Here is a 15,625-nt window from a genome sequence, read left to right as displayed (position 1 = left end):
GCACAAATATTGTATTAATATCGGCAGCGTTGCCCCATAGCAATATACCATAGGACATAATGCTGTGGAAATATCAAAAGTATCTTTTTAACCGCGTATGATTTTGCTTTCTTTGTATAAATCAAATCAAATCAAAATCAGTTTATTCATGTAGGTCACGGAAATGACACTTATGAAAGTAAAAAAAAATATGTTTCTTATTGAATCTACCGCTACTTCGTAAAGGGTTGAGCTAATGAGAAGAAGCAGCAAGAAACTCATTGCCACTCTTTTATATCAAGATTTACATTTAAGTACATCGATTTACAAATCATTTCAAATTACAATATAATATGTAAAATGATGCAACAGACACACTCAAACGTCAAATAGTCAATGTCTTACACGAGTAAGTCAAATATATATGTGAGTATGTATGTGTGCTCATCAGCAATACTATTCGCACATCTAGTATATTATATTGTACTTACGCGCTTATGACATGCAAGCTCGGTATGGTGGTCGCCGACCTCGACTGTCTTCTCGCAGGTGGTAACGGTGGTCTTGGAGTGCCATCGTCCGACTGTCCAAACAGCACCGGTTGAAGAGACAGTGATGTTCCTAGTGACGGTGGACTCGGCAATCTGCAGACAATATTATCGTTTTTAATTCTCGCTTATCAACCTGATCATGAATTAACTTGTGTTATTATTTACAAAACAAATCTTATAAGTCTATTTAAAATACTATAACTACATAACATTAAAACTATCATTACGTGGAAGCGTCCCAAGAATACTGAGAGCATTTTCGCGTTGGATAGCTAGGCTGATCCGTTGACCGAAATAACTACCTGTGCTTGGGTTTCCAGTAGCCTTATTGAGGCGCGAAGATAGTACTTCGCACATTCTCCGCGCCTCTGGGCCCTACGGGCCAAGTATTTCGACAGCAAACGGCACAAAAATGTATGACTCACTGAGACCGACATATTTGCGACGCTCGCTGTCAACGGCAGTCGAAGCAGCAGACCCAGCATCAACTGACGTAATTTGGACATGGGAAGGAGCCAGAGTGTCGACGCAAGTAGCGTCCCACACCAGAGCCCTTCCCCAAGCCACCAGCGTCATTCCATCAGGACGCTTACCATCGCGGCGGTACCATTTAAATAGAATACCGGCCCTTATAAATGCCCTGCGGATGACTTCATTAATGCTGTCGTGACGACTGATAAGATATGCCGATTTAAGGCAGGATAACTCCTGATCATTGAATCAAACTTGTTCACAATTTTATTATGATTAAAAGTGATGATACGAATAAGACGTTACTTTAATTCTGAGCATCAACGAACGAACATATCTATATATCACTTGATATTAGCCAATCACCGCCCATAAAATAATTATTGATGATATTTTTTTAATTTAAGACACGAAGTAGGTAAGGTTTAAACACATAATCTGCACTTCACGGTCAGTGCATTTGTAAACAGGTTTGCATTGCCGTTGTCGTTATTGACAATAATAATAATAATATTGACACACTCTTACACAAACTATCTTGCCCCAACTTGGGCATATCCTGTACTATGGGTGCAAAACAATGATATATTGAATACAATTTACTTACTTAAACATACATAAATACAAATAAACATCCATGACTCGGAAACAAACATTCAAATCAATTATATAAATGATTGCACCTACCGGGATTCGAACCCGGGACCTCTAGCTCAGTAGGTAGGGTCACTAACCACTGGGCTATAGGGTTAATTAATTATTATTAATTCAATAGTTATAACTAGACTCACAATCTTATTTTGCAAGGCAGTAATGTTCAAAGTCTATTGTATAAAACTCTGCCTAATAGACGCGTAGGCAGAGTTTTGCTTCAGACACTTTTTAGCGTGATTGTGAGTCTTATTGTTTATTGTACGTCAATGCTGCCACCTGAAAAAACCATTAGGAAAATACAATTGTATACGAATTTGGTGGAAAGGTCAATTAATAAAGACTAATCTAGCCTACGCTGTAGCCCTTTGCTATCGCTTCAATCTGAATTACAGTGTTTTTAAGGCACACCTTTTACGATTCAATATATTGAAGTGATAACTTCTTATGGGAAGGTAGGCCGCATCGTAACGCAACGCGTTACGGCGCCAGTCTGTCGGGCTTCCCTTTCTCTCAAGCATACGGCAGCGATAGGTGCCCACCATCTCTCTCACTCTAACCAATTGTTACCATGTATTGTAAGTAAGAATAAAATATATTTTATAATCAATAAAAGATTGTATTGATGATAAATAATTAATACATTACCTTTATATACATAAAATTTAAGTAATATCCTAAGCTTTTCTCAAGTTAAACAATTTCAATATTAAATAGTTCAACTTAGATTAGTTTTAGTTATCCCTGATGGGAATATGGCGAAAAACAAAACGATGGATTTAGTTATTTAGGATTTAATATAGAGAAGTACTAACACAGTTACAGAAGGAATCAACGAACGGAACAGAGTGACAGCCAGTGCCATAGATACGTATCTTATCAAAATAAAATATTACATTAGTGAGACATGACAGTGTTATCAATGTTACTTTGTCTTAAAAGACGAAACAAGTTTTTCTTCGTTTTGTTTGCAAATAATACAATTTCTTACAATCCCTTCTGTCGGGCGTTCCGATACGCACATTTTTTTTTTATATATAAGCGCTTAAAGTATTGCATAAAATAATTAAAAGGTATAAATATAAATTATTGATTTATGAAGCCATTAAAGTGGCCACGACGTCGCAGCCGACTATCTATGAAACCTAGACCGTCTGTTATTTATGCTCGTAATATCCTATCCTCTCTCGATTTAGGAATTCTATATCACCTAATACTAAGCTCGTAAGTATAAAGTTGCATGGTGAGGAATATGATATAAATCCTGCCTTTAGTTGCATGTAAAATTTCAAATGTGTATCTTCCAGTACTGAAGTATTTCGTTTGGCTAAAATTGTATCAAATTACTAATCCAAATAATTATTCGTAACAAGATTTACACATTGTTCCATAAGAAGGATGTTTTATTTAGTAAATAAAAAAGAATTTGATATTTTGTAAGTAATACCTAACTACACTGGCCTGCAAAAGTAAGTATCACACTTTTCAAATTATTTTTTTTTTCTTAACTATAGAAGGTAGAGATTTAAGATTAAAAACGTTTTGTTGCAAATTCTATAGGCTTTAATTCTTAGAAACTAAAATTATACATTAGTAACATTTTTGACTTAAAAAAGATAAAACAATGAAAATAGACATTTTTAGTTTAGTGTATAAAAATTCAACAAAAATGTATTACATGTTATTTAATTTTTAATAACTGATATTGCCTCCTCGAGCTCTGATTACAGCTTCGAGCCGGTTTGGCATACTGAACACTAGGTTTCGGAGCCGATGTTGGGGAATATTCTTCCATTCTTCTAACAGGGCCTGCTTTAGTGCCCTGAGGGTAGTAGGTGGTGGTCTGCGATTTCTGACTAGCCTCCCAAGCTCATCCCAGGCGTGTTCAATCGGGTTGAGATCAGGACTTCTTGATGGCCAAGCCATCACGCTGATACCGACCTCCTGAATATACTCTTGTACGATATGAGCCGTGTGTGGCCGGGCATTATCATGCATCAGCATCGATCCATCACCCATATTTGCTAAATACGGCCCTGCATACTCATTGAGAATCTCTTGAGCATATCTTTGCCCAGTGAGGGTGCCATTTTCTATGGCTACTAGCTCTGTGCGACCTTCTGAAGATATGCCAGCCCAAAATTCTTGACCGTTCGTCTTCATCCCACTGCATGTGTTCACGGGCGTATCGCAGTCTCGCTACTCGATGCTGTCTCTCGAGTTTTGGACCAATCGCTGGTCTTCGGGGTTTCAAATTTGCTTCAGCAAGTCTTCTTCTCACTGTACTGTCAAGTCCCTCCGGGTCTGAAGTAGCTGTTGCTGGACTTCAACTGCAATTTGCGATTTCTTAACACAGTGGAAATAATATAACGATCTTCTCCGGCACTGGTACACCTGGGTCTGCCATTACAAGGTCTCCTCAGATGGTGTCCAGTCTCTTCGTACCTTCGCTTTACCTTCTGGACCGTTCGGACCGTCACACCCACCTTTCTTGCAGTGCAGTGCCTAGTTCCAGAAAAGCCATGATCCTAGCACATTCTTCAACTGAAAGAGGCATGATAAATAAATGTTATGTGCTTTTTAGCATAAATTTTTAAAACAAGACCCATCGATCTTGAAAAAAATTTAAAACAGAAAGAAAAATGTGAATGGTAAAATTGTAATTCGCAAACGTCCACTTTGAAAAAGGAATGGTTTTGTTTTTGAAGTTTTTTTTCAGCCAATTCTTAAAAGAAGGTTACCGACTATAAAGTTTTTATGTACAAAATTAAATTCTCTTTGGAGTCCTTTTTATTTCGAAAGTATATCTTGTGAACTTAAAACGTTATCCCAATTTTAATAGTGTGATACTTACTTTTGAAGGCCAGTGTATATTAGTTTCATATAATTTATCAGGTCCGAGCAACATGGTAATTCTTTTATAGTTTATTTATAATTTAAAACAAAGTATGTAAGGTAAGAATTTACCATTTACATTTATAGGTATATGTATATATAAGTATTTTGACAAAGCTATATACACCGTAACTGTTACACACATCAGACACGTTACTTACCCTTTTGTTATATAAAACCTTAGATCATTTCTATTATATATACTGGCTGATCCAGCAAACGTTGTATTGCCGATATTGAATTCGCGATACAAAAGTAACTGTTGATCGTAGATGGGTGAAAATTTGAAATTGTATGTATTTTTTAATGCTGACTCATAATCAAACAAATTTAGAATAAAATGTCAAAAAAATTAAAAAAAAAAAATTGGCGTGGACCACCCTTAACATTAGGGGGATGAAAAATAGATCCTGTCCGATTCTCAGTCCTACCCAATACGCACTCAAAATTTCATAAGAATCGGTCAACCGGTAGACAACCGATAAAAACAAGCCAGGTTTGTGACTTTAACACTTTGTGTTAGTGTGCCTGCATAGCTCAAAATAAAGGTTAGTTCTAAACTCAACTTTTTTTCGACGTTTTCACAGCTGCCGTTATCAATACTTGTAGATATTATGTAATATATTCAATTATAGCATGTCGGTAACGCGATATTAAATGTTATTAATTTTAACTTTACTCAACGAGCCTAAGATAATTTCCACTTCAACAGAACAGAAAAGAATTTTATAAAGTGACAGAGGATAGGTTTTTGAATATTATTGAATGATGATGCGGCTCGAAGGACCAATATGTTGATTGCTTATGTTAATGTGGACTGTATTAATGTGATATGTATTGCCCTTAATATTATTGTATTATATATACGACTGGAATGATGCGGTGATGAAATAAAATACGATGTGTAAGGCCAATTATGACTGGTTTTGTTCCTTTCCCGCACTCCTCGCGCGGCCCTCGCCAGAAAAAACAAACCCAGAGACGATACAAACCTCAAGGGTGATTCCATATGCACCCGATGAGACGAACACGATGGAGCTGGTTGGCATGAAGGATGTAGTGGTATCGGTGGGGGGCTGCTGTGTCTGCTGAGGGTCTCCGGAGACACTAACGCAGCGCCCGCGGACGCAGGGCTCGGGAGGGGCGCAGCGCTACTCCCGGACATCTCGGAGTCTGCCCCAAATGTCCCTCTTGAGACGTGGGAACCGCCCGACATGTTGTTTGCGGGGATTGAGAAGCAACTGTGAACAATATTTTTCAATTTAAAATTTGTTTTTTTTAAATGAAAACTTTCGATTTGTAACGATCTTCGGTTTTTTTATGAAAATAAGGGACGAGACGAGCAGGAAGTTCAGATGGTACTTATACGCTCTGCCCATTACAATGCAGCGCCGCTCAACATTATTGAAAAACCCAAAAATTCTGATCGGCACTACAACTGCGTTCGTCACCTAGAGACATAAGGTATCAAGCCTCATTTGCCCAGTGATTTCACTAGCTACGGCGCCCTTCACACCGAAACACAGTAATGCTTATATATAACTGCTTCACGACAGAAATAGGCGCCGTTGTGGTACCCATAATCTAGCCGGCATCCGGTGCAAAGGAGCCTCCCACTGGCTTGAGTAGACTCAAGACAGCGATCACATAGACACAATATACTAGCGTATATACAATCAAAGCGTATGAGAGAGAAGAACATTTTTAACGGAAATACAGCAGGGTAGATAAGAAAAGCGAATCTATTGCTGCTGTAACTGATTTTGATTGATAAGTCGTAAACAGTCAGCCACTGGCATTAGCTCATTAATATTTTCAATATTAAACCACTAACTATCGCACACATTGACAATGAATGACGTAAATTTATTGAAGTAGGCGTTACTTTGCGGAAATTCATAATTATACAAATGATTTGAGTTTTCTTTAGTGTTAATTCCGCCAATATTTGTCTTTAAACAATTCGCCTCTACACGTGTTTCGCCTCTACACGAGGCATCCTCAGGACGTGTTGTCTCGCCAAAATCTGGCACGAGACTGAGACGAGTCTGACACGAGTCAAGAAAACTCAAATCATTTTTATAATGAATGACGTTTAAATTTGTATCAGCGATACAAACCTTTTCACAATAATGATTAGAAACATTTATGACATAAGAATACAAAATCGCTAGAAATATACATATTATTATGTTTTCTTTAATACAGTTCCAAGTATTATCGAATCGGCAAGCAGTATACTACTTTTATGGGTCATATAAATGTCTACAAAGCCATATAAGTTGTAAGAAGGGGAGCAATCTACTTATTGGACTTTCCTCCCCAATTTGATACACAAATGTTTCTCTTATACGACAAAATCATCTAGCGTAGTTTGAAAATCTGTGTGCTTTTGTATTTATTTAACAATAATATTGATTTTGGGCGAATAGTTTTTATTTAAAACTATTTTGTTACATTTTACATTCGAATCCATGTTTGATGGAAGGATATATTCTCAGACAATAGTGTATTTATGGCTATAGTAGCACCAGAGGTCAATTCTGAGTTAAAGCACTAACTAAAAAAAAATAATTTGAATTTATTCTAGAATCCGTAAAAAAGAGAAAAAAAAAATAACTATTGAAGCTTTAATAAAACCGCCTAAAAGCGCTAAATATAGTGTATTATAAATAAAATAGTTAATTATAATTATTGTTCAATTTCTAAGGTAAAACCATAGTTTTTAAATACTTTTACACGTACGCGGTATTCACATGTGATTCTAAATTTAACTATACGTATATCCACATTTAACTTGCATGTTACCGATGACATTGTGTCTTGCCGATCTCGAACATCCATAACATATATCTATTCAAATTCAAATATTTTTTTTCATCAACGGATATAAAATCACTTATTGAAACTAAAAAACTAACACCCATTCCAAACCGTATGCCTCAGACCTGAGAAGAACGGGCGCAACAAACTCAGCGGGATTCTTTTTAACCGACTTCAAAAAGGAGGAGGTTATCAATTCGATCGGTATTTTTTTTATGTTTGTATACCGATTACTCTGAGATTTATGATCTGATTTACGTAATTTTTCAGAATAGTCGCCATTTGGTCTCATAAAAAAAATTGACATAGTTTGGCACAGTAGTATTCATTTTATGAACATTTACTTAAAACCTATCAATAAGGTAGCACATATAAGTAGCCTTTTATTAATATTAAAGGTAAAGGTGTATTAAATTAAATTTTTAGTTATTTAATACTTTTCAGTTTTTGAAGTCGGTTTTTTAAACGTAGTTTTTTTATTTTGTTTGTAACAATGTAGAATAGTACAATAAAATTTATTATTTAATAGCCTGTGAGCGGTCACTCAATTCCAAATCAGTGGTATCATTAAGAAAGTCATTTACGTTATAGTAACCTCTACCACACAAACGCTTTTTAACAACTCTTTTGAATTTCGTATTACAATTATTTTGAACATTATTTGGGAGCTCGACTTAGCCGAGTAGTAGGCATTATAAGTTTATGTTTGTTACTGGTGTTAACATTATGGCTATGACAGTTTCTAGTACTTAGAAAACTTCACTTAATATAATAACTTGCCATATTACAAAAAGGGTATACATAAATTATCCATTAGCACGATAAACTCTGTTCCTATATTTAACAGTAGATTTACTGTTCATTACTGCGGTGTATTTTCACCCCAGAAACATGGCCAATTACCTTCCTGGCCTACTTACAAAGTAGAAGCAGGTCAAGATACTTCAATTTATATTTTATAGAACGGCAGGTGCGCTACAAGTACTGAGATCACGGCTCTGTGGTTTTATAGTTCATATTGTTTTAAAAAATTCTCTTTAAATCTTGTAATTAGGTATAATTTAAATATCCTGCTGAGTTTGTAGTGTACTGAATCTTTAGTCACCTGTACCATAAAAAATATTGGTTCAAATACATTTTGAGAAGTATTTGGACACAGAGAATATTGTATAGCAGTATTATTACAAAACATTAGCCATGGAATGATCTAGAAAGATATCCATACTGATATTATAAATGTGAATGTAAGTTTGATTGTCACGCTTTCACGCCAAAACTAACTGAAACGATTTGGATGAAATTTAGCACAGAGATAGACTAGTACTTGAAAAAGGACATAGGCTACCTTTTATCGTAAATAAGGTTTGGAGGGGTTGAAATAGGTGGTGGAAGTTTGTATGGAAGTTCGTCATTATCAAAGATGACACCGTGAAGCAGTAATGTGTAAGCATTACTGTGTTTCGGTTTGAAGGGCGCCGTAGCTATTGAAATTACTGGGCAATTGAGACTTAACATGTTATTTCTCAAAGCGCTCTACAGCAATTGTGGTGCCGCTCAGAATTTTTGGGTTTTTCAAGAATCCTGAACGGCACTGCATTGTAATGGGCAGGGCGTATCAGTTACCATCAGCTGAACGTCCTGCTCGTCTCGTTCCTTATTTTCATAAAAAAAAACTTTGTATTGAGGCATTCGATAAGAAATAAATAAATATTTGTTCTAGCGTTTTAGAAATTTTGAACTGTGTAGGGATGAAAAAGGGAGACAAAAGTTAATAAAGGCATAAAAGGCATAAAAGGCATTTATTTTCTCAAAATTGATTCCTTTAGAATTGTTTTTGGTGTCATTTCTAATATACTAGATACTACTACCGCTTCGGAAACAAATAGCGCTCTGAGAGAGAAGTAGCGGCGCAAGAAACTCTCCCAGCATTCCTTTTTTGCGCTCATTTCAATAAAAATATTCAATACAGTACAGATCTATATCGCTATAAAGTAATCATAATCTAGTCCCAGGCTGTCCGATCATGAAGACCAAACAAATTTACGCATTCACGCCTAGTTTTGAATTCGATTTTGATTAGAATTGGTACAAAATTAGACTAGACCAACTTGAGAAAGGACATAAGGAACGGGTTGAAATAAGGGCTGAAAGTTTGCATGGGGATTCTACAATTTCGGAGATAAAACCATGAAACTTTGTATTTAAGCACTTAATAGGAACAATATGTTATGTTTTTAAAGTGATAACCCTCACTTTTAAGATTTATACACAAATAAAATTTGAAAAACAAAATTATATGAACGATGCGGGACTCGAACCCACGACCTCCGGCGTACCGTGCCGGTGCTCTAACCAACTGAGCCAACCGTTCGAGTACCGCCTCGCTATAAAATTCTGTTTGCTTTGTTCAACTCTCAGGTTCTGGCTTTATCTACAGGATCCACTTTACAGGTGATAACCTGCTCAACCCCACGAACGGTTGGCTCAGTTGGTTAGAGCACCGGCACGGAACGCCGGTCGTGGGTTCGTGTCCCGCATCGTTCATAAAATTATGTTATTCAAATTTTATTTGTGTACTTAATAGGAAGTTAATAAACATTCGTTCCAGCATTTTTGTAAATTTGTCCTTCATGTTGATGAAATAGGAGAAGAAAGTTCGCAGGGAAGTCCATTCATTTTGTGCGAAAAAAAAACGTAGTTAAAAAAATGCATTCACCACAGCAGTTTGTATGTGTATCATTTGCAAAGTACCTTAAAAAATATAAAATGCTGCCCAAAGTAACAATTCCACGTGGGTAAAAGCTAGTAATATATATTTTAACTAGCTGACCCGACACACGTTGTTCTGTAGATAATAAAGAATTTGCCAATGATATTTCAAAACATCAAGAATTATGTCGTGAAAAGTTTTGAAATAATTTCACAGTGGTACTGTCAAACCATGCGTCATTAAATTCTCAGAAAATATGTCCATACAAAACAATAATTGAAAATACAAATAATTATGGATCCCAAATCGAAATAAAAACTATCCCATCTCTCAAGTTGGACCAAACTGCACTCCATGAAGTAATCTTTATTAAAATCCGTTCATTAGTTTAGGAGTCCATCGCGGACAAACAACGTGTCACGTAATTTATATATATTAAGATTAAGTCTATAAGAATTCTGGACATCCATAGCAGTGACAGTTGACAAATAGCTCATCTCTAATAATCTATACTAATAATATTATAAAGCTGCAGTGTTTGTTTGTTTGAACGGGCTAATCTCTGGTACTACTGGTCCGATTTGAATGATTCTTTCAGTGTTGGGTAGTCCATTTATCGAGGAAGGCTATAGGCTATGTTTTTTTTTCAAAATTAGGGATCCGTAATAAAATTGCTATTTTGTAACACAAGGTGTAAAATCGAAAACCTATTTTTGCGTGCGCTGCAAAAATTATTGACAATAGAACAAAATGATGTACAGGCTATAATATAGGCAATATTTTATTACTTATAAAACTATCGCGTGAATTATACTTTATATGGCAAAACAACGTTTGCCGTTCAACCGCATGGCATCAATAATTTACCAAATACATTTTTTTCCATTCTTTTCGTTCAGACATGTGAGGATTTCTTGCGATATCAATGATATTGCTAAACAAACCATTTCTTCAATTTTAATTAAATTAGTCAAATGCTTTACATTAAATCTTTGATTAAATCTTTCTCCATCAACTTTTTGATAATTTTCTATTTCATCATGAAAATATCGTTGAGTTTATTAACATGATTTGGTTTGATAAAAAGTGTTTGTGATGCTTGAAATAACAGTTGAAAATAAAAGTTTTTACTTTCTCTAAACATTTAAACCGCTTCAGAAGAGTAATAAAAACTAACCTTAGGCATAATTTAATTACGTCTAAATAACCTCTTGTTGTTAGGCAACGCATGAGAACATGCCAGGTTTATAAAAATCGAATTCAAATTCAAATACTTTTATTCAAAATAGAATATGAAATCACTTATTTAAATTCAAAAACTACTACGTATACCGAATAAATAAATGCATCAGACCTGAGAAGAACGGGCGCAAGAAACTCAGCGGGCTTCTTTTTTTTTTTTTATTTACCCCCTTATTCATAATGGTCCGCTAACTTTAAACAGCCGCTAAGGAGTGTTTTTTCTCATTCTGACTATTATGTATAAGGTGGTAGTGTTCATGACAGCAACATCATACACTCGCGATACGTCAGTTACTTTCTTTTATGTTTTTTGTGCGTGCGTTGCTGAAACTAGAGTTTAACAGTTCGCCGCTGTTTTTTTTTGACATGTTCACCGCTGTCACAATCAATCTAGGCGTATAAATTATCCAAGGTATAATCAATAATACAAAACATTATCTCTAAAATATTATAGTCAAGTTAAATATAGACGGATCTACAACGCAATCAAAACATAACAGACTGAAGATTGTCGACGAACGAGCGCTATTTCCTCCTGCAATATGGCCGCGTCTGACTTCCGCAGCTGTTTCCCGCGCAAACTGTTGATGTATAAAACATACTCTATATATTTACCAATCGGAGGCTCCTTTGCACAGGAAGCCGGCTAGACTATGGGTACCACAACGGCGCCTATTTCTGCCGTGAAGCAGTAATGTGTAAACATTCCTGAGTTTCGGTAGTCTGAGTCCGCCGTAGCTAGTGAAATTACTGGGCAAATGAGACTGAACATCTTATGTCTCAAGGTGACGAGCGTAATTGTAGTGCCGCTCAGAATTTTTGGGTTTTTCTGGGAATCCTGAGCGGCACTGCATTGTAATGGGTAGGGCGTATCAATTACCATCAGCAGACCTGTATAGCCGAGTGGTTAGCGATCCTCCCTACTAAGCTAGAGGTCCTGGGTTCGAATCCCGGTAGGTGCAAGCATTTATATGATGAATATAGATGTTTTTTTGTTTCCGAGACATGGATGTTTAAATGTATTTATGTATGTTTAAGTAAGTATATTGTATTAAATATATCATTGTCTTGTAACCCATGACACAGGCTATATATGCTTAACTTGGGGCAAGATGATTTGTGTAAAAAGTGTGTGTCACCTGAACGTCCTGCTCGTCTCGTCCTTTATTGTCATAAAAAAAATACTCTATATATATTATGTGAAATACATATACTGTAATATACTAACGTATGGACAAACAATGCGTGAGAGAGACAACTCTAGCAGCAAGATAAAAATGGCAAGCGAATTTGTTGTTTCTGAAAGCGATTTTGATTGACAAGTCGTAAACGGCTCTCCATTTGTCGATCCATATAGCCGAATGGTTAGTGACCCTGACTACTAAGGTCATCTTCTTCTTCGGCGTTACACTCTTGTCAGAGTGGTCGTGGTCGTCACGTCGAGGTTAGTGGCCTGTTTCACAATGCGACGCCACTCGTCGCGAACTGCCGCTCTTCTCGTGCATTCATGCAGAGTACCGTCGACAGCTTGCCTCACTTGGTCCGTCCACCTTATCGGGGACCTGCCTCTTGGTCTAGTGCCCTCGACTACTAAGGTCACGGGTTCGAATCCCGGTCGGAGCAATCATTTATATGATGAATATGGATGTTGGTTTCCGAGTCATGGATGTTTATATGTATGTTTAATTATGTATACTGTACTAAATATATCGTTGTCTTGTAAGCATAGTACAGGCTATGCCTTGTTTGGGACAAGATAATTTGTAAAGTGTGTCAATATTTAATATCGTCTCTTGCTTTGTCTATCTAAATTTATTGTTTGTGAGGGATAATGTGCCTGCTTGTTTTTTTATGGAAAAGGAGGACAAACGAGCGTACGGGTGTTAAGTAAACCTGGTGTTAAGTGAGCACTGCCGCCCACATTCTCTTGCAACACCAGAGGAATCACAAGAGCGTTCCCGGCCTTTAAGGACACCTTCCTTAAAGGCCGGGAATGCTGGGTCGGACGCTCGAACGCCGGGTACGCGCTTTATACACGCTTTTTATTAATTTCACCTGTATGTATGTTTGTTAGTAACCAACTCATTTGGGCGTGATTTTGACCCACTTTAAATGGCCAGATTTCGTTCAAACTTCGTAGAGTTATCGAGGACCGATGACAATACAGTAATTTGATTAAATTATTGCATTTTTAAATTTACAAAATAAGTTTTTTTTTAATTTATGTAATTTTTTCATCTCGTCACAAATCGTCAGTAAGGCAGGAATTGATATTCATTTTAAATTTCAACCAAAGCGTGTTTTGCAGTTTTTTAAAGTAATTTTATTTTAAAGGTCATGACGTCGTATCGTCCAGGAAACACCGCACAAGGGAGCTGATTCCACAGCTTTGTAGCTTTGATTACCGTTTGCCATTATTTATACTTAAATATAACGTAAAATGGGGCGTTTATATTTTTACAAGTCATTCTAAATGTTAATCTTTCATAATCATAATGGTGTATATAGATATTTATCTTATATTATTAATTAAATCTTTTATTATATTAAAAAAAGTCAGTGTAAAAAGATAGGAAATAATTATATGATTACTAGCTGACCCTATAAATATTTGATGTGAGATATAAATAAATAATGTTTTTTATTTTAAAGTTTTATAATAATCCATCAAGCCGTTACTGAGGAATTTGGTGACAAACACTGTGACATGATAATTTTATATATTATTAGATTTTTAATTACTTCGCATTTGGTCATTTTGTATAATTATGCTGAAAAGATTTGTCAAGTTTTGCTTGACATTTTAAACATTTTTAGTTAAAAGGTACAGATTTAGAAAGCATTTTCGGCCAAAACTCACGTAGATTACCAATACCAGACTACCGCTACACTGTGGTTTTTTGTTTCACGGGATGGGGAGAGGTGAGGCAACCGCCCATGGACATCCGCAAAAACAGGTGTCAAGAAATGCGTTGCCGGCCTTTAAGGTGGGAGTATGCTTTTTCTCGAAGGTCCCTAAGTCGTGTCTGTTCGGGAAAACCGCAGCCGGTAATTGATTCCACAAAGTGGCTGTGCGAGGCAAGAAATTTTTAGCATAACGCGCGGTTGTGGAATGCCAGACATCAACGTGATGCGGTTGGTACTTTGCACGTAATGTCCGGTCAAAGTCAAAGTCAAAGTCAAAATATCTTTATTCATTGAAATCTTATTTGATCATTTTGAATCGTCAATTTAAGGTTTCTTATAATAATAAGAGCTACATAATGTAGTTTGTGAAAATAATACATATACTTATACTCTAGAAAATTATAATATATATTTTGTTTTATTAAGACAGAGTTAGAGCATGTTCATTCCCAAGCATTTTTATCATCTAAGTAATCCGTTATTTTATAGTAAGCTTTTTTATAAAGTTTCCCTTTAATTGAATTTTTAAATTTGTTTATTGTCAGATTAAGCATATCACTTGGGAGTTTGTTATAAAAGCGTATACATTGCCCTTTAAATGATTTATCAACTTTATGGAGCCTGGTAGTGTTAACAGCAAGCTTATCTTTATTCCTAGTATTAAACTTATGACTTTCGCTATTTTTCTTAAACAAGTTAATATTCCTGAGAATTTCATAAATATATTGACAAGTGACGGTCATTATACTTATCTCTTTAAATTTTTCACGGAGTGATTCTTTGGGACCCATATTGTAAATTGCACATACAGCCCTCTTCTGCAGCACAAAGATGATGTTAATATCTGCAGCACTTCCCCACAGCAGTATAACATAAGACATAATGCTGTGAAAGTAGCTGAAATAGACTAGCCTAGCTGTAGAACTGAGCTTCTTCGACAATGTATCAATATGAGGGCCCCACTGAAGCTTATTATCGAGGGTTATACCTAGAAATACAGTGGTGTCCACGAGAGCTAATTCTTCGTTTTTAATAATAATATTAGCTTTTACTTGTTTCACATTTGGTAGTATAAATGTAATACACTTTGTTTTATTCTCATTAAGTAGAAGATTATTAATATAAAACCACTTTACTACATCGTCGAAAACGTTTTGTTGTCGCTTAAGTTTAAATAAAAGTGACGTGTCATCTGCAAACAACACAACCTCATGATCGTCCCTCACAAAATGGGGTAGATCATTTATGTATACTAAGAATAAAAATGGTCCAAGTATTGAGCCTTGTGGCACAATACTTGGACACTTTCCATTCACGTCGACTCTTTGGACTCTATCACTCAAATAGGAAGAGAGAAAATCTAAAGCAACATCTCATCCCGGTGGTGGAAATCGGC

The 15,625-nt window shown here is 35.9% G+C and overlaps 1 protein-coding gene and 1 non-coding gene across 4 annotated transcripts in view; both read right to left on the bottom strand.

Moving 5' to 3' along the window:
- Nucleotides 1-15,625, bottom strand: part of LOC126973796 (proton channel OtopLc-like) — a 107,767-nt gene that overhangs the window by 50,759 nt on the left and 41,383 nt on the right. For all 3 annotated transcript variants that reach the window (XM_050821118.1, XM_050821119.1, XM_050821120.1), the window contains exons 3-4: nucleotides 5,540-5,788; nucleotides 471-623 (exon numbers count right to left, since the gene is read on the bottom strand). In XM_050821118.1, coding sequence (XP_050677075.1) covers nucleotides 471-623; nucleotides 5,540-5,788 — 402 coding nt within the window. The remainder of the gene's footprint in view (nucleotides 1-470; nucleotides 624-5,539; nucleotides 5,789-15,625) is intronic.
- Trnat-ggu (transfer RNA threonine (anticodon GGU)) lies at nucleotides 9,668-9,741 on the bottom strand. Its single transcript has one exon. It is a non-coding gene; the product is annotated as a tRNA-Thr (tRNA).

Source organism: Leptidea sinapis, chromosome 30 (assembly GCF_905404315.1).
Source record: "Leptidea sinapis chromosome 30, ilLepSina1.1, whole genome shotgun sequence".
Taxonomy (NCBI): Eukaryota; Metazoa; Arthropoda; class Insecta; order Lepidoptera; family Pieridae; genus Leptidea; species Leptidea sinapis.
The sequence above is the reverse complement of the archived record's forward strand: the minus strand, read 5'-3'. Positions and strand labels throughout refer to the sequence as shown.